Here is a 25,193-nt window from a genome sequence, read left to right on the forward strand (position 1 = left end):
TGACTACACAATGTTCAGCACCATTCACAGCTCCTCAGATACTAAAACAGTCCATGTTCAATTACAGCAATAGCTGGGCAATATTTAGGGTTGGGCTGACAAGTAGCAAGTAATCTTTGTGGCACACAAGTGCCAGATAATGACCATCTCCAACAAGAGATGACCTAACCATCACCCCTTGACATTGAATGGCATTACCATCACTGAATCCCCAACTATCAACATCCTGGGAGTTACCACTGACCAGAAACTGAACTGGACTAGCCATATAACTGGGACTACCAAAGTAGGTCAAATGCTAGGAATCCTGTGGCGATTAACTCACCTCCTGACTCCCCAAAGCCAGTCTACCATCTACAAGGCATAAAGTGTAATGGAATACTCTCCACTTGCCTGGATGAGTGCAAATCCAACAACACTCAAGAAGATCGACACCATCCAGAAAAAAAGCAGCCCATTTGATTGCTCCCCTTTCCACAAACATTTAAACCCTCCACCACCAACAGTGATAACCTTGTGTATCATCTATAAGATGCACTGCTGTAACGTTCTTTAGGCAGTACCTTTTAAACCCATGATTGTTACCATTGAGAAGGGTAACAGCAGCAGATACCTGGGAACCCACCACCTGGAGGTTCACCTCCAAGTCACTCACCATCCTGACTTGGAAATATATCGCTGTTCCTTCATTGTCACTGGAATTCCCTCCCTGTCAGCACTGTGGGTGCACCTACACCTCAGCGATTGCAGCGGCTCAGGAAGACAGCTTACTACCACCTTGTGAAGGGCAACAGGGATAAATGCTGGCCTATCTAGTGACGCTCATATCCCCTAAATGAATTTTAAAGAAGCAAAAACAATTTCTCTCAACCTTGAAAATTTTAAGGAGGTATTCAACCAAGCTTGTCAATGCCAGTGTTTATGTACCACACAAGCATCCTTCCACACTAATTACACCCTCTCACCTTGACCCTCTGTTCTCTTCTTCATAGGGTTTGCATCAAGCCTCCTCTTGAATGCATCAATACTCCATGTGATAGATATTGCATGTTCTCATCCCACTCCCAAGATATTTCCTCTTTAACTGTTCAGAAGAGTTGCATTTCTCACATCTTTGACAGTCGCATGATGTCTCAAAGCACTTTTACAGCCAACAAAGTACCTTTCATGTACTCAATGTCATAATGTAGGAAATGGAGCAGTCAATTTGGACACAGCAACCTCCAAAAAACAGTATTTTAATATTGATTGATGGATATATATTGGGCCAAGATATTAGGTACAACTCCCCTGCTGTTCCCAGACATTCCGATTGTCGAAGACCAGATGTACAACCCCATGATGGACCTCAGGACCCTGTGGAAGTCCCAAAGCAATGGCTCTGTGGGAATTGCCTGGGAAGTTTGAACTCTTGAGGGGTAATTTCCTTGCTCCCAGGACCCTCAAACAGTTCTGACTAGTTTCCCAGACAGAAAACCTCTAGTCATGTGATGTGAGCGCAGGATTGGTCAAGTTTTTGCGAGCTTCAGCTCTGTTCATCTTTTAATCCATTATTTCATCCTGGTGTACATTTGATATTTGTCTTTTTGTGGGCTACATGGCTCGTGCTCTGTCCTGGAAGCTCCTGATTGGTTCTGTTGCAAGGAAGAGCTGAGATGGAAAGTCCACCCTTGTTTGTGGCAGACAGAGTGGGCTGGAGTGGGGCCCGATCGCAGTGGTGCAGTTGCTGCTGAGCAGACTCTGGCCTTGGTGCTGCTGTGGGCACCTGGATGCTGGCTACCATTGAAATTGCTGTTGCAAATGCAGCCTTGGCTGAAAATTTCAGCTCTGTGGTAGGTCATCAGAGCTCACGTTGAAGAATCACGGGGTATTCTTAAGAGGGTGGTAGAGGCGCACGAGAAGGTTTTTGTTTTTGAAAGAGCACTTTCTTTGGTTGAGATCCTACGTCATGGTATGTCGTCTATCCTGACGGGTTCAGGCGATCGGGGCCGGATGTGCCCCTTAGCCTGGTCCCTGGCGAAAGGTGGAAGGCAAGATTCTGGTTGAGTTTGAAAATTGGCTGCCATGCTTTGGTAATCTTGATTTGGAGACTGGGTGTATCAGATACGAAGGAGTACAGCGTTTCCCGTCTTCAAGGCCAGGGGACGATTGGGTCCCGATCACTCGTTGAAATGAGGGGTTTAAGGTGGCCAAACCTGTTGACTCATTTCCCCCTGCTGGGGCCTAAGGTGTGGATCGCCTGGGTGTCGGTGAGATGACATGGTGGAAGTGATGGTGTCTCGTGCTTCAATCGATGAAATCCTTGTGAGATCCCGAAGAGTACTCGTTGATCCTGCTTTATCCTTTGCCTTCTCGTGCATCATGCAAGATATCTTTATCCTGTAGCTTGCCCTGCGGTTCTTATCCTGGATGTTACTCCCTGTTGATCATGGACGTTACTCCCTGTTGAACTTGCACATCACTCTCTGTTGATGTAGTTGTTGAACATTGTTTAGATCTTTTTTCCTGCAGTGGAGTGCAAAATGTGTGTGTGATGACCTGTGTCGTTGATTATCCTGACCTAGCAAAATTTTATTGAGTCAATTATGTGATGTGTGATTTTTGCACAATTTTACTTCTTTAGGAGAGGATGAGCGGAGCCAGGGCGGGGTGAGGTTGGGGTTGGTAGGGTTAGTTCATCCTCACTGAGATTTGAGGAAAGCCCCTAGGTTAGAACTAACCCACTTCAGGGGTTTTTTTTGGATATAGACTATTGAATTTAAGAATCAGTGTCTTTAACCTACGGTGGCCTGGGCAGACTTTCTTATTTTTTCCTGGAGAAGATTGGGTTCCTCTGATTCTTCATTGAGGTTGAGTTTTTTCTCTTGCTCTCTGATTGGGCCCCTCTCTTTACTCCTCTCTTGGTCTATTGGAATGTCATGTGTATTATTGGAGTAGGTGGGACCAGTAGTTATGGTTGGGTGTTGGGGAGGAGGGTTGTTCTGGGTACCCCATTTGTAGTGGTGGTCGCTTTGAATTAGGCTGGATGTTTCCTCCTTGGGGGTTCTCTTTCTCTTCTTTTCTTCATCTGGGGAGCAACGTACTGGTTCTTATCCTGTTCTAGCCCGGTGGTTTCCTGATGGTACCGGAGAGGAGGGAATCGGCCCTCCCTCCCAGAACATTCAATTGCTGGGTCCTTTGACAGTTCTTCTTCTCCCCGGGCCTTTGGTTAGGGCTGGAGTAATAATCCAGTTTCTTTCAGTGGGTGGGGACCGTGTATTACCTTGGCTGGGGTTGGAAGGGTTCAGACTAGGCTGGGTGTAGGTTTTTGGGGTGTGTTGGGAGGTGCTGGAGGTAGTATTATTCGGGGCCCAGTTGAGGCCTCACCAGTGTGGTCGGTGACTTCTCAACGGGCGAATGCGGCCTCAAATAGCCCGCATATTTAATTGAGCTCATTTAAATATTATCTGGATCACACCACGCGCCGGCCTCCGTGGGCCAGATGACTCGTGCGCGGTTTTGTGCCTGGCGTGGAGCCCAACTTTGGCCTCTCCCGCGAGGCTCCCAGTGCACCTGGATCGGCACCAGGCGCAATACAATGGGAAAATCTTGCCCACACACTTGAATTCCTCAATCTTTAAGACCCCTATCCAGGTCTATACTTTTCCAGAATTAATTTTTCCTGACAGGTGCCGTCAAATTTATCCACCAATGAGGCAACAGTGTTAAGACCATTGCCCTTTACTTAACTCCCAGCACCACAAAACCCAAGATTAAAATAATAAACCTGAGCAAACAGGCCAAGAGCCGTGGACTTGAAGATCAGATTGCTCAGGTTGGTGTGTTGGGACTGGGCACCCCTTGGTCATGGCACCAAAGTTAGCTTAGTGAGTGACATAGCCAAGAGTATTTTCCATGGGAGCAACCACAATTCTTCCCCCGGTTCCTTTCATTACATTAGTTCTTCGAATTCCACGGCTGCCTCTTGCAACTTGAAGACGTCTCATCCTATTTTCAAGGTCCCAGTTCTCCCCCTCAGCTGATTCCCAGGCTCTGTATAACCACTCACAATAAACAGAGTTTAAAGCATTTATTTTCAAATAATCTTTATTCCACCCAGAAAACACACGTGTTAAATTTTGTTAAATAAAACAGAGAATTGGCAGCGTATTGGCAACAGGGGCCCTCCCTTGAAAAACCCGGAGAGAGACCCACAGGGTTGCTGCTCAATGTAGGATAATTTCACGTTTGTGAATATAGAGTGAGGACAATACAAACCTGGCCCAGTTTTGACAGGATCGAGGGTCATTTTACTATGGGTTTTCACTGAAAGATTTAACTCTGCTTCAACTGGTGAACTCTTCAAGCGTAGACATTAAGAAATGTTAAAGAAAGAAAGAAACCTGATGGTAGATGAGGCGGCTCTTAATCAGATGTGTCAACTTGAACTATTCTTGTTCTGCTTGCATTCTAGCATCAGTTTCAACCGTACCAAAGTTGGGCAGTTCTCTTGACATTTTACTGCCTCATTCAAATATTAAAATGCCCAGGTCAAAGTATTTGAAAGAACAATATTTTCCTCAATCCCCATTACGGTATTTGAATTTGATGGTGCCTTGAACTGCTGTCTTAATCGCAACATGGGACTGAAGAGCTCATATGTAATAACTGGGCAGTCATTTGTACTGTTTAATCCTGTGAGACATTTAAAACTGGTCAACTTTGCTAGGGAGTAATACTGACGTAGGGATTACCTCCATTCACACAGTTCTGAGCACTGCAGTGGGAAACAAGCAATCACAGGTCCATTGTGAAAGCATTTAATGGCTCAGTCAAATATTTATTGAGCATTGTTTTCTCTTCGTCCCGAACAACATCATTGAAAGTTTTCAATATCGATGACACGAGGTAATCATTGGAGTTTCAATAATATCTGAAGTGGAATGGGACCGAGGAATGAAAGGACAGGACCCCCCCCCCCCCCGCCCCGCCCCGCCCGAAGTAAGAAAAACAAACCAATAACCAACTATGGTTTCTAAAGAGATGATGAGAATGGAAACTGGAGGTGATGAGAATGGAAACTGGGTTTAAAAACAGTGCAGCCACTCTATCCACAGCAGAGGAGAGAATTGGGATTAACTGCCCCTCGTCCAAACACTCAACTCATGTCACAAATTGGAGAACTTCCCACGAAACAGCTGCTCTCCTCCTCCATGGTACCTGGGTGACTGGGGCTATATATACACACACACGCACACATCACGGATTTACATTAGCATTTTCCATTTTAAACAAAAACATCCCAGTAACACTCAACGGTAAACGACTATCCCCTCCTGGTAACATCTCCCACCCACACAATTAAAAGAAGCCGACCCACTTTCTAAAACTCAGCAAGCTTCTCAACGAAGGGATTGCACATCCCCTCACATTTGTAAAGAAACGCAACATTACGACAAATGAAGATTATACATTTATACACAAAAGGTTCATTATGTATAAAACGATATTCACCCACATTGCCACCATTTTAAGACAGGAAGCCATGTTGCCAGCACTGAAATAAACATAAACAAATTTTTTCAAAAAAGAAATTGGATCAGCTCAAAAGTACAAAGTATAAAATAATATTCTTAAGATCCTGCAACTTTATAGTTAATGAGTTATATACAATATTTATGGCAGGAAAACGTTTCCCAGCAATGCTGAAATGGGACACGGAATCACAGGGTAACTAGTGTAAGAATAATTTAGTGTGATTTTAAAATCTATGGCTCTATACAACTGGAGACCCGTGTGGAGCAGGTGGCAGCTGACGAGAGTCATACAGGCTCCTTCACACCGTTCTATTATACAGGATTGGTCATTCTTCCAGATTTCTCTCGCTGTCACCTTCCTTCACTAGTCGATAATTCGCTTGCTCTCTCTCTTCCTGCACCAGCGTGTTGAATGAATCTTCAAATTGTTCCTGTGAACTAAACACACACACTTACAAATCAGTAAGTTCAAAGAAAACATCGGCCATTACAACAGTTTTAAAGTATTTTTAATTTGAAAAAAAAAGATCATACAAGCCACACTGCCGATTCTGCTTGTGAAATAGTTTCCAATCTGTCAGACAGCAGGGATAAGGTAGAATTCTATTTCTTTAGAACTGTTTACCACCTCAGGATGTCCAAAAGCACTTTACAGCCAATTAAGAGGTGATTAAGAGGGGGAAATAATAATATGGGAAAGGAGTCAGAGAATGAGAGGAAAAAAAAACAAGAATGCACCAACAATCAAGACTAGATGTTACAAAGATAACAAAGACAAAACTAAAGGCTCTGTATCTGAATGAGTGTAGCATTCATAAAGTAAACAAACTGATAAGTACACATTCAAGTAAATAAGTACAATCCGATCACCATCAAAGAGACGTGGGTGCAAGATGACAAGATGGGTCCTGAATATTGAGGGTTTATGACATTCAAGAATAATAAAAAGCAGGTGGAGGGGTAGCCCTGTTGATCAAGGATGGCATTGGCACCATGGTTAGAGATGACCTTGGTTCAGGAGATCACAATGTAAAATTAATAGGGGAAATAAATCACTAGTGGGAATGGTTGCCAGACTCCCTAACAGTAACCACAATGTAGGGCAAAATATACAAGAAGAAATATTGGGCGCTTGTGATAAAGGGACAACAATATTACTTGCTCATGGTTTCTACAAGAAAAGGTAGGGGAATGACACTAAATCATGATGCCCGTATGAAGAGCTGGCGCAGGCACAGTGGGCCAAGTTGTCTCTGTCTGCGCCGTAATCATTCTGTGATTAATCATAGGTGACTTTCTTCCAGTTTATATGTAGATTAATCAAGTTGGCAGTAGTAGCCTGGATGAGGAGTTCATAGAATGCTTTTGAGATAGTTTCATAGAGATAATAATAATCTTTCTTAGAGATAATAATCTTTATTAGTGTCACGAGTAGATTTATATTAACATTGCAATCAAGTTACTGCGAAAAGCCCCTAGTGACCACACTCTACCTGTTCAGGTACACAGAGGGAGAATTCAGAATGTCCAATTCACCTAACAAGTACGTCTTTTGGGACTTGTGGGAGGAAACCGGAGCACCTGGGAGGAACCCACGCAGACACGGGAAGAACGTGCAGACTCCGCACAGACAGTGTTCCAAGCTGGGAATCGAACCTGGGTCCCTGGCGCTGTAAAGCAACAGTGATAACCACTGTGCTGGTTAGACTTGGTATTGTGTAATATGACAGGATTAATTAATGACCTCAGAGTAAACATTCAAGGCTATGGGCCGGGTCAGGGCCTTTCAGGCATCGGTGCAGACTTGATGGGCCAAAGGGTCTCTTCTGCATTGCAGTATTCTGTGATTCTGTAAAGACATCCCTAGGTAGCAGCGATGGTTACATTTTACATCCAGTTTGAAAGGAAGAGTGGGTCTAAACTAGTATTTCAAACTTAAATAAGGGCAACTATGTGGCCATGAAAGCTGAGGTGAACGGGGATATTAGGCTTGGGGATAGAGCAACGGCAGACATTTAAGGGGATATTTGAGAATACTCAGAAGTATATTCCTGCTATAAAGAAAAATTCTAACGGGAGGACCCACCATCTGTGGTTAACTAAAGAAGTTATGAAAAATATCAAACTTGATGAACAGCATATAACTGCACAGATCCGATAATTAGTCAGAATATAAAGAACAGCAGAGAATGACTAAAAAGGTTAATCAGGAGAAAGACATTCTGAGAGAAAGCTAACTAGAAATGTTAAACAGGTAGCAAGTGATTCTACAGGTAGTTATAAAGGACAAAATAGTAAAGTGGGTGTTGGTGCTCCAGAGAGTGACAATGGGAAGTTAATACTAGATAAGGAAATGAATGTATATTTTGCTGTGGTCTTCACTGTAGAGGATACAAAACATATTCCATTAATAGCTGTAAATCAGGAAGTGGAAGGAGAGGAAGTTAGTGAAATGACAATCATTAGGGAAATGATACGGAGCAAACTGTTGGAACTGTTGGCTAACAAGTCTCCAGGTCCTGACGGACTTCACCCTAGGGTGTTAAAAGAGGTAGTAGATTCATTGTGTTAATTTTCCAAGATCCCTAAAATTCAGGAAAGGTTCCATCAGATTGGAAGGTAGCAAATATAACCCCTCTATTCAATAACTGCAAGATGGCACCGGAGCGAGGCGACTCTCTCCGAGCTCTCCCTAACAGATCCTCTTTTCATTTATCTTCTACTCATTCTAATCTGTTAAATTTAATTCTAAGACAACATTATTACTAACCTCTCTTTTATCTTTTCTTGCAGGCTTGAACATCCTCCAAGACCCGTGGAGACCTTTTGACCCGACCAGACCTGACCGCCACGACCTTGAAGCGGATCGGGCCCAAACCGGAGGTGAAGCCCCAACCTCGATTTGGACCCGACCCGGACCTCGGAGCGCCGAACCCGGCCTTACAACCGACGCCAGCCCCCAGATCGCTCGGCACCGACTCCGGAGCTCTCGACCCGACCCCCGACGACGGGACCCGGCCCAACTTGGCACCGAGAGACCTGCCCAATGACCTGACCCGGAGAGGCCCGCCCAGCAACCCGACCTTCCAGGAGATGGAAGAAGGAAAAATCCATGTGGAGGCCCGATCGGGCCTACTTTAAGGCCCGACCCCAGAAGCGCCCAGGGAGGGAACAGACCACGGGACCCAGCCCAACCTGCCTCAGGAAGCCCCTGCCCATGGCCCAGGACCCCCAAAACCGCGGAGAACCCGCGCGAGGACCCATCTGGAGTACAAACATGCCCCCCCCCCCCCCCCCCGAGCAACCCCTCTACCTCAACCAGCGCCCGGAAACGTAACCAGCACCCTGGTCCCCGCCAGACACAACCACCTACCTTCCACAAGGCCAGACTTCTCCCATCGGATCCCGGGACAATCCAGCCACAGCCGCCGACCGAGCAAGCGAGGGAAACGCGGCGGTCTGCAGGTGAGAACTGAAGCAACGTGGTTTCAAGACCCCTCTCCCCAGCATACCCCTGGCAAATGTCCAAACGATTGAAAACAAGCTGGATGAACTAAACGCTCGACTTACCTCTCAAGACGGAAGTAAGAGACTGCTGTGTGCTCTGTTTCACAGAGACATGGCTCACCCCCGCCTCACCGAACCATACAACCTGAAGGCCTTTCAATTCACCGGGCGGACCCACCGCGTCATCAGGCAAAGCAAAGGTGGAGGGGTTTGCCTTCTCATCAACTCCTCCTGGTGCTTGGATGTGGCGACCCTGGTGACCTACTGCTCCCCAGACCTGGAATACTGACCGTGAAGCGCCACCCATACTATCTTCCATGTGAGTTCACTTCAGCCATTATCACCATGGTCTACATCCCACCCCAGGCAGAAGTGAAGGCGGCGCTGGACGAACTGTACACAGTTATAAACAACTACGAAACAGAAAACCCATGAGGCCTTGTTCAGCGTGGCCGGAGACTTCAACAAGGCCAACCTCAAGAGTGCACTGCCAAAATTCCACCAGCACATCTCCTGTACCATCTCGACACCAAGGACTCCTACATCAGATTCCTATTTATTGAATACAGCTCAGTCTTCAACAGCATAATCCCAGCCAAGCTTATATCAAAAGGTCCAAAGCCTAGGACTTGGCACCTCACTCTGCAACTGGATCCTCGACTTTCTGACCCACAGACCACAATCAGTAAGAATAAACAACACCACCTCCTCCACAATAGTACTCAATACTGGGGCCCCGCAAGACTGCGTACTTAGCCCACTACTCTACTCCCTGTACACGACTGCATGGCAAAACTTGGTTCCAACTCCATCTACAAGTTTGCTGAGAATACGACCATAATGGGCCTGATCTTGAATAACTACGAGTCAGAATACAGGAGGGAGATAGAGAACCTAGCGGAGTGGTGCAGCGACAACAATCTCTCCCTCAATGCCAGCAAAACTAAAGAGCTGGTCATTGACTTCAGGAAGCAAAGTACTGTACACACCCCTGTCAGCATCAACATGGCGAAGGTGGAGATGGTGAGCAGTTTCAAATTCCTAGGGGTACATATCACCAAAAATCCGTCCTGGTCCACCACGTCGACGCTACCACCAAGAAAGCACAACAGCGCCTATACCTCCTCAGGAAACTAAGGAAATTCGGTATGTCCACATTAACTTTTACCAACATTTACAGATGCACCATAGAAAGCATCCTATCTGTCTGCATCACAGCCTGGTATGGCAACTGCTCGGCCTAAGACCGCAAGAAACTTCAGAGAGTCGTGAACACAGCCCAGTCCATCACACAAACCTGCCTCCCATCCATTGACTCCATTTACACCTCCCGCTGCCGGGGGAAAGCAGGCAGCATAATCAAAGACCCCTCCCACCCGGCTTACTCACTCTTCCAACTTCTTCCATCGGGCAGGAGATACAGAAATCTGAGAAAACGCACAAACAGACTCAAAAAACAGCTTCTTCCCCACTTACCAGACTCCTAAACGACCCTCTTATGGACTGACCTGGTTAATACTACACCCCTCTATGCTTCACCTGATACCGGTGTCTATGTATTTACATTGTGTACCTTGTGTTGCCCTATTAATGTATTTTCTTTTATTTCCTTTTCTTTTCATGTACTTCATGATCTGTTGAGCTGCTCACAGAAAAATACTTTTCACTGTACCTCGGTACACGTGACAATAAACAAATTCAATCCAATCTAATAAGGGAGGGAGGCAGAAAATGACAGATCATTTAGTTTGCTTAACATGTGTTAGAATTGATCTTAAAGAGGTTATAGCTGGACACTTTAAAAAGTCAATGCAAATTGGAACAAGTCAGCATGGTTTTGAGAAAGGGAAATCACGTTTGACCAATTTATTTGAAGGAATTACATGTGCTCTGGATAAGAGTGGGGAGTGGGGGGGGGGGGCTGTAGACATATTGGGTGGGTTTCTCCAGCCGCGTCTGCCCGATTGGAAATTCCCGCCAGAGGACAACTGCCATATACATGGACCGCGTCCCACCCGTGGTGTTCTTGCAGCAGGTGGGGCGGAAGCCCATGTGCTTGGATTTCTAGAATATTCTTGATAAGGTGCCACAAAGGTGTAGCCATATGGCCAACAGCTAAACCTCTGCAAAGCATGGTCGGAAAAGTAGCCAACCTTACAGAACACAAGGCCTGTGAAACAATTTGTTTTGTGAGCAGCAAGTGGTTGCTAAGATGTACTCAACAGACGGATGAAGAAAGCAAGGCCAGCAATGTGAGCAGTTTTTGCAAGCTAACACGGAGGAAAAGGGGTAACAGGTCATCCGTGTACGAGGCAGAAGTCGATGCTGGAAGAAACTGGATAAAAGGGAGACGTTAGCAGCCTCAGCGAGAGTCCTGTGGGACCAACCTTCGCGTAAGACTCCGGGACCCGACAGAAGGAGACCCGTCCAACTTGAGAAGGAAGATTGGTTACCTCACCATGCAACAGGTAATATCAAAGCCCCGAATCTTGTGGTTCATTGTCACAAGTAATCAGTACTTCAACCAGCAGACTAAAGAGCAGTTCAGTGTTCATCTCGTTTTTTAAACAGCAAGACAGATTCAGTTGATGAAATATCTTGTGTTTCTTTGTCCGTCAGGTGATACCTCAGTCTGAGGGCAACAAAGGTTATTGTGAAAAGTAAAAGCTCATAGTGAAGGGAGCAACATATCAGCACGGATGGAAGATTGGCTGGCTGGCAGAACCAGAGTATGCATAAATGGAATCGCCCGGCGCAAAATGGGTTCCCCACGCCCCCGGCACAAATCGCTTTATGGCCCTTTCACAAGGGTTTCCGGCTATAATGTGATTTGTGCCTGTGTGAGTGAGGCTGGAGAATCACCCCCAAAATCTACAGTTTTGGTGTCTTTAAGGAAGGATGTAAATGCGTTGGATCTGGTTCAGAGGAGGTTTACAAGATTGATACCTGGAATGAGCCGGCTGTCTTATGAAGACAGGTAGGACAGGCTTGGCTTGAAGTATACAAGAACCTGAATATTCTTGACAAGGTGGACATGAAAAGGATGTTTCCTCTTATGGGGAGCCCAAACTAAGATGCATTGTTGAAAATGAGGCATCGCCCTTAAATGACAGAGATGAGGAGAAATTGTGCCTCAAGAGGGTTGTGAGACATGGAACTTACTGATTCAGCGAATTTAAATTCCAATTAATAAATCTAGAATGTAAAGCTAGTCTCAGTAATTGTGACCACCAGATTGTCGTTAAAAACCCATCTGGTTCACTCATGCCCATCCTTAGCTGGTCTGGCCTACATGTAATTCCAGACCCACAGAAATATGGTTGACTTTTAACTGCCCTCATTTCACGGGTAAGTAGGGATGGGCAACAAATACTGGCCTTGGCAGTGATACCCGAATCCCGTGAAGGGATTAAGAAAAATCAGATCGTGACCTCCCTCAATGAAGTGTGCTGGGTGAGGCTATAAATCAACTTAGCTCCACCTCAAACAATGATTTCTTTAAAAAAAAAAAAATTTAGAGTATCCAATTATTATTTTTCCAATTAAGGGGCAATTTAGTGAGGCCAATCCACCTACCCTGCACATCTTTAGATTGTGGGGGTGAGACCCATACAGTCACAGGGAGAATGTGCAAACTCCACATGACCCGGGATCGAATCCAGGTCCTCGGTGCCATGAGGCAGCAGTGTTAGCCCCTGTGCTACCCCACCTGAATCAATGATATGGGCCATTGAATTACTATCAAAGTCAGATCAGGTAAAACGTTTTACACCAGCTGAAGGATCAGTAATGAGAAGGCACTGATTTAAGACAATTAACAAAACAACCAGAGGGGTAGAGGAGGTGAATACGTCCAGATTGCTGTGCTCTGGAACATGCAGATCAATACAAGAAAGGATGATTTGCATTTATATAGCACCTTTCATGAGCACTGGGCAACTCAAAGCCCTTGTGAATTAAGCACTCTAGTCACTGTTGTAATTTAGGGAACACAGCAGCCGATTTGTACACAGCAAGATCCCACAAACAGCAATTTGACCATGACCAGATCATTTGTTTTTCTGAGACGTTGATTGAAGGATAATTATTGGCCAGGACACCAAGGAGAACTCCACTGCTCTTCCTGGAAACAATGCCAAGGAAGCTTTAACATCCACCTCAGCAGGCAGACAGGGCCTCGGATTAACATCTCATCTGAAAGACAGCACCTCCGACCGTGCAGTACTCCCTCAGTACTGCACTGGAACGTCAACTTTGATTTTGTGATGTGGTCAGACAAAATGTTTTGACATCACCAGTGCCTGAAGGAAGCTGCATACATTTTCCACTTTTATTTCAACTATTACTTCATTAACTTTCGAAAGAAGATTGGATAAATACTTGAAAGGGAGAAATTCAGTTTATGTAGAAAAAGGCCTCAAGCCTTGGAATATCCTCCCTACACTTTTCCGCCTCTCTTTCCTCCTTTAAAACGCTCCTTAAAAAGAGTGGCATGGTAGCACAGTGGTTAGCACTGTTGCTTCACAGCGCCAGGGTCTCAGGTTCGATTCCCAATTTGGGTCACTGTATGTACGTAGTCCCAGTGTCTGCGTGGGTTTCTTCCGGGTGCTCCGGTTTCCTACCACAAGTCCCGAAAGATGTGCTGTTAGGTAATTTGATCATTCTGAATTCTCCCTCTGTGTATTTGAACAGGTGCCGGAATGTGGCGACTAGGGGCTTTTCGCAGTAATTTCATTGCAGTGTTAATGTAAGCCTACTTGTGACAATAGTAACAGATTATTATAAAAGTGAGTGGGGCTCAGTGAATTATACGGACAAAGTGCCAGCACAGAGCCAGGCTGAATAACCTCCTCCTCTACTCCTAGAATTAGCTAACGGCAACATTCACTCTGTTCTAATGCTCCATCGTGTGGTGACTGTTTGTAAGTTCACTGAGAACAGGGGACAAGAACTTGATTTATCGAGTGCTTTCCAAGCCCACAGAATGCTCCAAACCACTTGGAGATAATGCAGCAGCGTGGCTGAAGTCTATTTAGCGTTTTATGTGGCAGCTAATTTAAACACAGCCAGCTCCCACCCATGACAATGGGCAGCAGGACTCCGCCACAGGCTCCAGGCCCTCACAATCACTTTCACTCTCTAGGTGCTGCCCCACCCTACCTCCGCCTCCTGACAGCGCAGCACTCCCTCAGTACTGAGTCTATCACCAACAATGCAGCGCTACCCTACCCCTACCCCAAGTGCGGTGCTCCCTCAGTGCTGCCTCCACCCCCAACAGCACGGTAGCATAGTGGTTAGCACAAATGCTTCACAGCTCCAGGGTCCCAGGTTCGAATCCCGGCTTGGGTCACTGTCCGTGTGGAGTCTGCACGTTCTCCCAGTGTCTGCGTGGGTTTCCTCCGGGTGCTCCGGTTTCCTCCCACAGTCCAAAGATGTGCAGGTTAGGTGAATTGGCCAGGCTAAATTGCCCTCAGGGTCCAAATTGCCCTTAGTGTTAGGTGGGGTTGCTGGGTTATGGGGATAGGGTGGAGGTATGGGCTTGGGTAGGGTGCTCTTTCCAAGAGCCGGTGCAGACTCGATGGGCCGAATGGCCTCCTTCTGCACTGTAAATTCTATGAAATTACAGCGCAGCGCTCCCTCAGTGCCTCCCACATGGAGAGTGATGTGCTCCCTCAGTGCTGCCCCCACCTCCATGAGTGCAGCGCTCCCTCAGTGCCTCCCACACCCTGACAGTGCAGTGCTACTTCAGTGCTATCTCCACCACCCCCAACACAAGACCATAAGACTATAAGACATGGGAGCAGAAGTAGGCCGTTCGGCCCATAGAATCTGCTCTGCCATTCAATGAGTTCATGACTGATCTGATGTAATGTGATAATCTTTAATACTTCTTTCTTGCTTTAATTGCGATAACCCTCAATTCCTTTACTAAACATTTGTCTATCTCAGCCTTCAACATATTTAAGGACCCAGTCTCTACAGGCCTCTGTGGTAAGGAATTCCACAGAGTCAGTATCCTTGGTCTTCGACGGTCAACCGCTTACTGCCCTCTGGTCCTAGACTCTCCTACAAGGAAAAACAACCTCTCAGCATCTACCATGTCAAGCCCCCTGAGAACTCTATATGGCTCAATAAGGTTGCCTCTCATTCTTTTAAACTTCAACAAATTCAGGTCCAGCCTACTCAATCTCTCCTTATATGAATATTCCTCCACACCCAGGAGTCTCTGGACTGCTTTCAATGGGCCAGTACAACGTTCCTTAGATAAGGGGCCCAAACAGTTACAGTATTCCAGGTATGGTTTAACTCAGGACTTTTCAAAGTGCTGGTCACGACCCACAGGTGGTGTCAGAAGGGTCTTCCCACTATTTATTTGCAGGCATTTTTTGTTCACCCAGTTTGGATCATACAATCCCATTTTGCCCAGCACATCTGCACAGATCGGTCGAAAGAGCTCACTGCCTAGGAGCACTCTACCTAGGCCCACTCACTCCGCCCTAACCCCACACATCTTTGGTGCAATTTAGCATGGCCAATCCACCTAACCTGCACATCTTTGGACAGTGGGAGGAAACCCACACACACACACACACACACACACGGGGGAGAACGTGCAGACTTCACGGTAGGCAGCACGGTGGGCAGCACGGTAGCATGGTGGTTAGCATAAATGCTTCACAGCTCCAGGGTCCCAAGTTCGATTCCCGGCTGGGTCACTGTCTGTGCGGAGTCTGCACGTCCTCCCCGTGTGTGAGTGGGTTTCCTCCGGGTGCTCCGGTTTCCTCCCACAGTCCAAAGATGTGCGGGTTAGGTGGATTGGCCATGCTAAATCGCCCGTAGTGTCCCAAAAAACAAGTACGGTTAAGGGGGGGAGGGGGGGGAGGGGGGGGAGGGGGGGGGGTTGTTGGGTTACGGGTATAGGGTGGATACGTGGGTTTGAGTAGGGGTGATCATTGCTCGGCACAACATCGAGGGCCGAAGGGCCTGTTCTGTTCTATGTTCTATGTTCACACGGACAGTCACCCAACTTCGGAATTGAACCCGGGACCCTGGAGCTGTGAGACTGCAGTGCTAACCACTGTGCCACCAGGTTCCACACGTACACTGATGACATCTAGCTTTTACCTCGCCACCACCACTCTTCCCCCACCCACTTCTTCTGGTTTGTCTGGCTGCTTGTCCACCATCCGTGGACAAATCAGGAGTAGGTGGGGGGGAGGAAAGAGTGGTTGGTGGCTAGGTAAAGCTGCATGTCATCATTGTACATGTGGAACCGGGCTCATTTTCAGATGACACCATTGAGAAGGTGCACGAGTCTGGAATCTCTAAAATTACTGAATATTCCAGAGAGAAGGCCACGTAGTGTGAATGAAATAGGAAGCACAGTACCTGTGAGGTAAATATGAGACAGAGCAAAGGAGAGGAATTCGAAAGATCTGGAGGAAATCACATATGCAGCGGCAGGTAGCAAACCCTGAAGCGTGCAGTGCCTGGAGGTGAACCAGACTTACCAGAGGTCACAATATCACACATTTACAGTTGTTACAGTCTTGTCCACTATCGTCTGGTGGATTGGATTTTCTCACTTTATGTTGACTGATCTCGCGGACCAAGGTGTAAAAGGCATCCTCCACTCCCTAAAACACAAATGCCCGATGGTTAGGATAAACTGGAGATGCACATGCTAAAGTAGAGAACTTACAAAGATATAGAACAGAAAGAGGCCATTTGGAAGTTCAGGCAGCCCCTTCTCGACCTTAACAACCAGATTATTTTTAAATTAAAGCCGTGTGCCTTCTTTTATCAGTTAACTTAAATTTGCATCCTCGGGTTATTGACCCTACTTTCAGTAGAAACCCTTTTGCCTGGTTTAATTGGTCTAAATCCCACGTCACTTAAAACTCTGTCCATGTAACCTATTGTGCTTCACTACTCCATCCTCTCCACTAGCTGAATTGAATAGCCTGACAAAAGTCTCACATCTTAGGATCAGGAAGTGGGTCCAGAAGAGAGAGACTATCCAGACCCTTTACAGTAAAATTGGACTCGAAACATTGACTCTGTTGCTCTTGCTACAGATGCTGCCAGAGCTGCTGGGTTTTCCCAGCATTTTCTATTCACACATCCGATCCCCGGAACAGAGCTCTACTATTCCTCCATCAGAACATCCAGACACCATATTCCGCCACCATCTTAGGAGTGTAATTTCCAGTGTAAGCCTCCAGTATAATTAGGAGTAGGAAATTAATGCTGGCTTTGTCACATGCTCACATCCCATATAGCACTTGGGGTGAAGGGGATCAAAGGATATGGGGGCAAGGTGAGATCAGGCTATTGGGTTGGATGACCAGCCATGACCACGATGAATGGTGAGCAGGCTTGAAGGGCCGAATGGCCTCCCCGTGCTCCTATTATGTTTCTATGAATGAAAAAAAAAAATAATTTCTGCGCGATCCTTTTTTTAAACATATAAATTTAGAGTACCCAATTCTTTTTTCATTTAAGGGCCAATTTAGCGTGGCCAATTCACCTACTCTGCACATCTTTGGGTTGTGGGAACAAAACCCACGCAAACATGGGGAGAATATGCAAACTCCACATGGACAGTGAGCCAGAGCCGGGATCGAACCTGGGACCTCGGTGCCATGAGGCAGGAATGCTAACCACTGCGCCACCGTGCTGCCCACGGAATGATCTGTGAGCTGCAGGCAGAACAATACTTTTCGCTGTAGTTTGGAAGGTGCTTTCGAAGGAGCCTTAGTGAGTTGCTGCAGTGCAATCTGTAGATGGCACACACTGCTGCCACTGTGTGTCAGTGGATGAAGGGGTGAATGTTTTAAGGTGATGGATGGGATGTTCAATCAGAGGTCCTGCCTGGTGTTGAGCTTCTGGAGTGTAGTTGAAGCTATATTCATCCAGGCAAACTGAGAGTATAGCATTACTCTCCTGCCTTGTAGACAGTGAACAGGCTTTGGAGAGTGAGGAGATGAGCTGCTTGCCACAGAATTCCTAAACTCTGACCTGCTTTTGTGATCATGATACTTGAATTTCTGGTCAGACTGAGTCTTGACTTGAATCATCCTTCCTTTTTTTTCTTTAAAAAAAAAAATTAAAGTACCAATTAATTTTTTTTCCAATTAAGGGGCAATTTAGCGTGGTCAGTCCACCTACCTGCACATCTTTGGGCTGTGGGGGTGAGACCCACACCGATGAATCATCTTTCCAAACAACTTGTACGTCTCGCTCTGGGTAAAGCTCTTACAGGTTCTCTTTCCAGCCCAAGAAATCAATGAGCACAACAGTAACAGACGACAGGAGAATAGAGACAGACTGACATAATGGACAGACACATGACAGATGCAAATTAACACAGCAAGATGTTACATTAGGGTGGAAAGAACAAAGAAGGATAATATAAACTGAATGGTAACTTATTTTATAGGTGTTGCAAGAATTGAGAGATGTGGCAGTGAATGGACACAAAACTTTGAAGGAGGCAAGATAGGTTTGAGCAGGTTGAAGCACATAGATCTTGATTTTACAAATAAAGGAGTGAACTACAAAAAAGGAAGTTATGCTAAACCTTTGTCCTTCAGCTGGAGTATTATGTTCAGGGAGTGTTAGCATAGTGGTTACAGTCTTATGATTTGGAAAAGTGCTCAAATCCCACCATGGCATGTAGGGAATTTAAATGAATTACATAAAATCTGTAAAAATGGTGTCCATGAAGCTATTGAATTGTTGTTAAAAACCCATTGGATTCACAAAATGACCTTCGAGAAAGGGAAACCTGGTGTCCATTCTCAGTTTGGCCCGTGTGGGACTCCAGACCCCCAGCAATGTGGTAGACTTTTCTTGATAGTTTCAATCACTAGTTTTAGTGTGTCATTCTAGAGTTTGAATTAATATGCTCTCAAGCATTTTCTGCTAAAATTGATGGAAGCCACTTTAATAAAACCTAATCCTGTATTATTGGATAACAGCCAGATTAGTCAAGTAGTCTGCCTTAATTCAGAAATAATTAAACTAATTCATTAATAGATGTGTTGGAAATGCAATTTGGAACACAAACTTATGTGACATTTGTAATTAGAAGTACATATTTAAAAAATAAGAATTGTGTGCTTCTCAGGTCACAGAATAAAGAGATAACATGAATGTTAACCTCGACTAGGAGAATAGACTCTCGTCGGAGGCGCTGAGAATTATCTTCGATGATTTTCAGTTACCACTTCACAACTTGGTCTGAGAAAGGTGATGAGAAGTCTGTTCAAGTGTTAAAGTTAAGCTCACTATTAATTACTGCTAATTGCTGTTGATGCTTTGCTCTTCATCTTTCTGACTTGTTACCTTTTTAAATGGTTGATAAACTTTCTGAATTCATTATTGTTTTTTAAAAGTGTTCTTTCTTGCCATTTGTCTCTGGAACCTTATGTTATTTATGTTGGGGGGGGGGCAGTTGTTGCAAACAAGTGAAGCCCATAAATCTATAAGCAACTTATACTTCTGAAATGATCGATTTGTAAGCCATTCACTTGTATTCAAGAAGGCAGCTGACCCCTATCTTCTCGGAGACAATAACTGCTCACCTTGTCAGTGGTGTCTATATTCTGATGAAAAGATACCGACCTGAAACATTAACTTTTGCTTCCCTCCTCAGATACTGCCCGACATGTTTTCAAGCTTTATTTCTAGCTTCTGCTCTTGGAAGGTAAAGATTTTCAGGGCTTTGGCAAATAAGCGTTGGGACTAATTGGATAGCAAGAAATAAGCAATACTGTAGGAGCTGGAGTAAACCACACAGTCCAACAAGCTTACTTCACCATTCTTTTATTTCCCCAAAAGATTCATCCATGGGATGTGGGTGTTGCTGGTTGAGCCAGCATTTATTGCTCATCTCAATTTGCTCTTTGAACTGAGGGACCTGCTCGGGCAACATGGCGGAGCCCTACAGGGACCCGGCGCGGAGGAACATAGGCACCCCCCCGGAATGAGCCCATCCGCCATTCGGTTGCCCCCAATCGTGGGCCTGGCCACCGTGGAGGCGTCCCCCCCTTCCCGGAGTCGGCTCCCCCCCCCCCCCCCCCACCAGGATGGCCCCCACAGCCAGAATGCAGAGGTCCCGCTGGGTAGGACCATGCGTAAACGGCACCGGCAGGACTCGGCGGGCACTCTGCCCGATCGTAGAGAATCGTCAGCGACGCAGTGCCGGCACGATTGCCGCCAATTCTCAGGTCGCCGGAGAATCGGCGACCCGGCGTCGGAGCGGCGTGGCGGGATTCGCACATCCCCCCCGTCGCGGGATCGGAGAATCCCGGCCCATGTCTATCCCAGCGTTAAATGTATTCAATTATTGAGCATCCACGACCCTCTGGGGCAAAGAATTACAAAGAGCCACAACCTTTTTGAGTGAAGAAATATTTCCTCATCTCAGCTCCTTATCCAGAGACTGTGACCCGGTGCTTTACTTTCCCCTGACAAGATCAAAACATTTTCAGGAACCACCCCATCAAGTCCCTTCAAAATATTGTAGTTTTCAACAAGATAGTCTCTCATTCTTCTAAACTCCAGAGAGTACAAACCCAAATTACTCAGTTTATCAGAGGTCGGCCCGCCTCCCCTGATCCAATTTAGTGAACCTTCACTGTACCGCTTCCAATGCAAGTGTTTCTGGTCTTAAAACAGGGAGACCAAAGTAGCAGACAAGTTGTTCCTTCAAAGAGCCAACCCAGGCATGATGGGCCGAATGACCTCCTCCTGTGCCCCTTGATTTATTTGCGAGAAGTCTGAGAGAGGGAAACTCTAATGGGCCTGCCTGCAATTACAGTCTCTGGCCAGGGGGCGGCAAGTGGAACGTTTCTGGGAAACTGTTGCAGACATTCCTGCAAACAGTAGGTTTACTGTATTTATTTCAAGATATTACAGCATCTGTTACAGATGTTTTCCTCTATTGTCTGCTGTAGTATCCACTGCTGTAGTATCCACATCAGGAGAATAAGCATGAATGGCAAGAAGGATGCATGGTGGGATTAGAAAGGACACCTGGGTGTCCGAAGACTGGGATGCACAAGTTGGGCCGAATGGCCTCCTTCTGTGCTGTAACTTTACTATGATTTGAAAATGCTACTCTTTTTATTATAATACACAAATCTCCCCCCCCCCCGAAGGGTCGCCCTCCCCGACATGGATCTAGGTCGGGCCTTTTATACTGTGAAGGCCCCCCTTGTTAAAGGGGAAATCCCGCCTCGTTACCGGGGAAGTTCATATTCATTGGAGGTCACGGGGAAACAAATAGTACACACCCTGGGCTGGATTCTCCGCCCCGCCGCACCCTGACCGGCCGACGGGATTCTCCGTTACGCCGGCCGGTCAATGGGGTTTCCCATTATGGGGCACCCCCACGCCATCGGGAAACCCCCGGGCGCCGGCAAAACGGAGAATCACGGCGGCAGAGAATTCAGCCCCCCCGTGTTTCAGTGGGGCTTATAACACTTGCCTTTAGGTGGATTCAGTACTGTTCCAAGGATGACCTGTTTCTTATGTCCGAACGGTGGCTAGATTATTGTAAAGCACTTTGGAATATTCCATGGTCGTAAACACACCTTTGAAGGAACGTTGCGCACCTTCCTATAATTGTTCCCCCTGCTCTTTTCTTCCTTTCCCTTCCCATACTTGGGCCTTCCCTGGTTCATAGCAAAGCTTCTGAAAAAGGGGCATCTGCCCGGAGTTCATTCCCACACATCGGAGATTCCATTTCCTTGAAGCAGCATTGCTGTCCATTTGCAGCTTTTACCCCACATCAGCAGTTTCACCTCACAAGCCTTTCACCTGTAACTCTTGTCAGGTGCCATCTGAACTCCAGGTAACCAGTCTGGTCTGCCCTGCATCATAAACAGGGCACTTCCAGACACCTGCAGATAAACATAACCCACCCTTTGGGGACGGAATTTGTTCAATTCTTGACACAATGTCATATCTTGCAGCAGGAAAGGGTGAAGGGAGATTTAACGAGTAATTAAGTTTCCCAGTGGCAGGAAACCCAGATAAGGCAATTGGCAAAAAGGACCAGGAGGAGAGATGAGGAGAATTTTTAAAAACACAGAAGGTGGTGTTTGTCACCTGGAACACATGGGTTATGGGGATAGGGTGCTCTTTCAGAGGGTTAGCGCAGACCTGATGCACCAAATGGCCGCGTTCTGCACTGTAGGGATTCTACGGTAAATATTCAGCAGAGCTCTGGTGGAAACTCCTTGCTCTTTGAAATACTCCCACAGGATCTTTTATATCCAGACAGGTGAGGTGGAGTCTCCATTTAACATCACAGCAAAAGAGCAGCTCACCTATGCCCCCCCCCCCCCCCAATCTAATACGAAGGGTAATTTATAATGGCCAATCCACATAATTTTGGACTGGGAGGAAACCAGAGCATCCGGAGGAAACCCATGCAGACACAACAAGAACGTACAAATTCCACACAGTCATCCACGGTCGGAATTGAATCCAGGTCCATGCTGCTGTGATACAGCAGTGCTAACCACTGTGCCACCCTGCCTGTCATTTACACACTTTGAAATTATGCCCCATATACTCAAATGCAGGTCATTAACATACAGGGATCAATGGAGGAGGCAGTGGAATACAGTGGTATGGTCACTGGGCTCATAATCCAGATACCCCTCACGGCAGATGGTGAAATTTTAATTCCAGAAAAATCTGAAATTAAAGTCCAATGATTTTTGAGAGGGTTTTTTCTCCCCCCAATTAAGGGTTCAATTTAACATGGTCAATCCACCTACCCAGCACATCTTTGGGATTTGGGGGGTGAGACCCACTCAGGCACGGGGAGAATGTGCAAACTCCACATGGACAGCGACCCGGGGCCGGGATAGAACCCGGGTCTTCAGCGCTGTGAGGCAGCAGTGCTAACCACTGCGCCACCTCAAGTCCAATGAAACAATTGTCGTAAAAAACCATCATCCAATTCGTATCGGTAACGCCGACCGCGTCATATAAAAGCCCATCTGGTTCATTAATGCCCCTTCAGTGAAGGAAATCTGCCGTACTCTCGTGGTCTGGCCTACATCCACAGTTCCCCCTGAAATAGCAGTTCAAGGGCAATTAAGACTGGGCAGCCAGCAATGCTCACATCCCATGAATGAATATTAAAAAATAGAAACTACTATATGCTTCCCTCCAACTCGACTACGCTCTACTTTCTGTCCCCCAAAACAATTTTGTATCCCCTTTAATTTGGCTCACAACTTTGAACTTCCCCCATAATCTCGAACACGGGATGTAACGAAAAGCTAACATCATATGGCAGATCTGGGCAAGGTCGGCCCAGACGGCAGAACTTGTATCATATATAATAACAGATAATGTAACACAACACGTGACCCAAGGCACTTCACGCAACCAACAGAATTTTACACTGAGCCACACAAGAAGCTCAAAAGCTTGGCCTCAAATGGTAGGGGGTTTTAAAAGGACTATTGTGAAAGGAGAGAGAAAAACAGGGAGGTTCAAGGAGAATATTCCAGTGCGTAGGGATCCAGGCATCTGAAGACATGGTGTGGAGCAATTAAAGGCAGGGATGTTCAATGGGACTGAATTAGAGGAGTGCAGTTTTCCCATGGACCATGGGGCTGGTGAAGATTAGAGATAGGGAGGGGCCAGGCCATGGATTCAAGGTGTTACTGGAACATAAGTCAATGCAGGTCAGCAAATACAGGCAAGGGTGACAGGAGAACATTGATACGAGTTAGGACCACAGACAGCAGAGAGTTGTGGATGAACACAATTGTACAACATGTGGGCTAGAAGGGGTCAAGAGGGACCCAGTAACAACAATGCCTCCACAATGAAGGCTGAATGAAGCAATTGATGTTCGATTACAGACCGCCTCCTGCCTACCTGTCTGGTTTTGGCAGAAGTTTCGATGTACGGAATGCCGTAACTCCGAGCCAAGTCGTGGGCTTGCCGAGTCTCCACAGTTCGGGCTGGCAGATCGCACTTGTTTCCCACCAAAACCATTGGAACGTCATCGGAATCCTTCACCCTTTTTATCTGTTCTCTGCAAAGACACAGGAAGCCTCTGATAGGTCGCAGGACTCTTCAAAAAACTGACTTGGATCAAAAGATGCCAGGACACATCACGCCGCTAAGGAAACATCAGCATGGATTTGGAATGATTAAATCTTATAGAATAGAAGATGGCCATTCTGGGGCTGACTCTGAGTTATCCAATCAATCCCACTCCTTGGCTGTTCCTCATTACTCTGCAAATTTTGTCCCTTCAAATATTTATCCAATCCCCTTTTAAAAAAGTTATTGAAATTGCTTTCATCGACATTTCGGGAAGTGCAATCCAGATCACAGCAACTCCGCATACATGTTCCCCAGATCCCATCTTTCTTGCTGCTTGGCTAAAAAAGTTAAGCCTGAATTTTTTTTTAAAGAATCTCCTGGTTTGGTGTTTTTTTGCTTGGGAGCATGATCCTCTCCCCTTGCTGCATTGTCTACACCAAGCTTCACTGTGTGGGTTACTTATACCCAGGCCCTTCTGAAATGAGGTACATGGAGAGGCCATTGATTCTACACAGAGACACAGCATACATTGATGAAGCTTACTCTTTAATCGGACACCTCAGGCTAAACTTGTCCGCAGTCCTGCTCCATTCAACCCCTCCACACCAAACAAGCCCTGCCACGCTATCACGTTTGCTCTGCTTTCATCGTGGTTTGAATTGTAAATCCAGTTCTGAATGGGAATTCTCGGTACACACAAATTGCTCACTCTGCAATTACACCCTCTTGACAATGGTGGTGCTGTAGTACCTCAGCCTGTGCTGTAGAGAACTCCTGTCCTCCGACTGCCTATTCCTGCTTCCCAAACCACAGAACATTTCTATTATTATTTGAGTTGGCAAGGGTGTGAGGTGTGTGTGCGGTGTGTGTGCAAGAGGGTTCACCCCAAGGGGAAATTTGGAAAGTTTAAGATCAAGGCAATAATGTGGGGTATCATAGAGTTAACGCCACGATTCAGTCAGGCATGACCTTACTGAGCCGGCTCGATGGGCCAAATGGACTACTCCTGCTCCTATTTCTTATGGTCTTGTGCATTATGTCTAACAAGCACAGAAGGCAGGACTTAAAAACGGGGTTCCGATA

At 46.2% G+C, this 25,193-nt stretch overlaps 1 protein-coding gene across 1 annotated transcript in view; it reads right to left on the bottom strand.

Annotated features, from left to right (window-relative positions):
* Nucleotides 1–4,068: 4,068 nt before the first annotated feature.
* The window catches only part of LOC119971816 (GTPase HRas), a 77,357-nt gene continuing 56,232 nt past the window's right edge, over nt 4,069–25,193 (bottom strand). Inside the window, exons 4-6 of the mRNA XM_038807994.1 lie at nt 23,937–24,096; nt 16,535–16,660; nt 4,069–5,954 (exon numbers count right to left, since the gene is read on the bottom strand). Of these exons, the coding sequence (XP_038663922.1) occupies nt 16,541–16,660; nt 23,937–24,096 (280 nt within the window). The 3' untranslated portion in view covers nt 4,069–5,954; nt 16,535–16,540. The remainder of the gene's footprint in view (nt 5,955–16,534; nt 16,661–23,936; nt 24,097–25,193) is intronic.

Source organism: Scyliorhinus canicula, chromosome 9 (assembly GCF_902713615.1).
Source record: "Scyliorhinus canicula chromosome 9, sScyCan1.1, whole genome shotgun sequence".
NCBI lineage: Eukaryota > Metazoa > Chordata > Chondrichthyes > Carcharhiniformes > Scyliorhinidae > Scyliorhinus > Scyliorhinus canicula.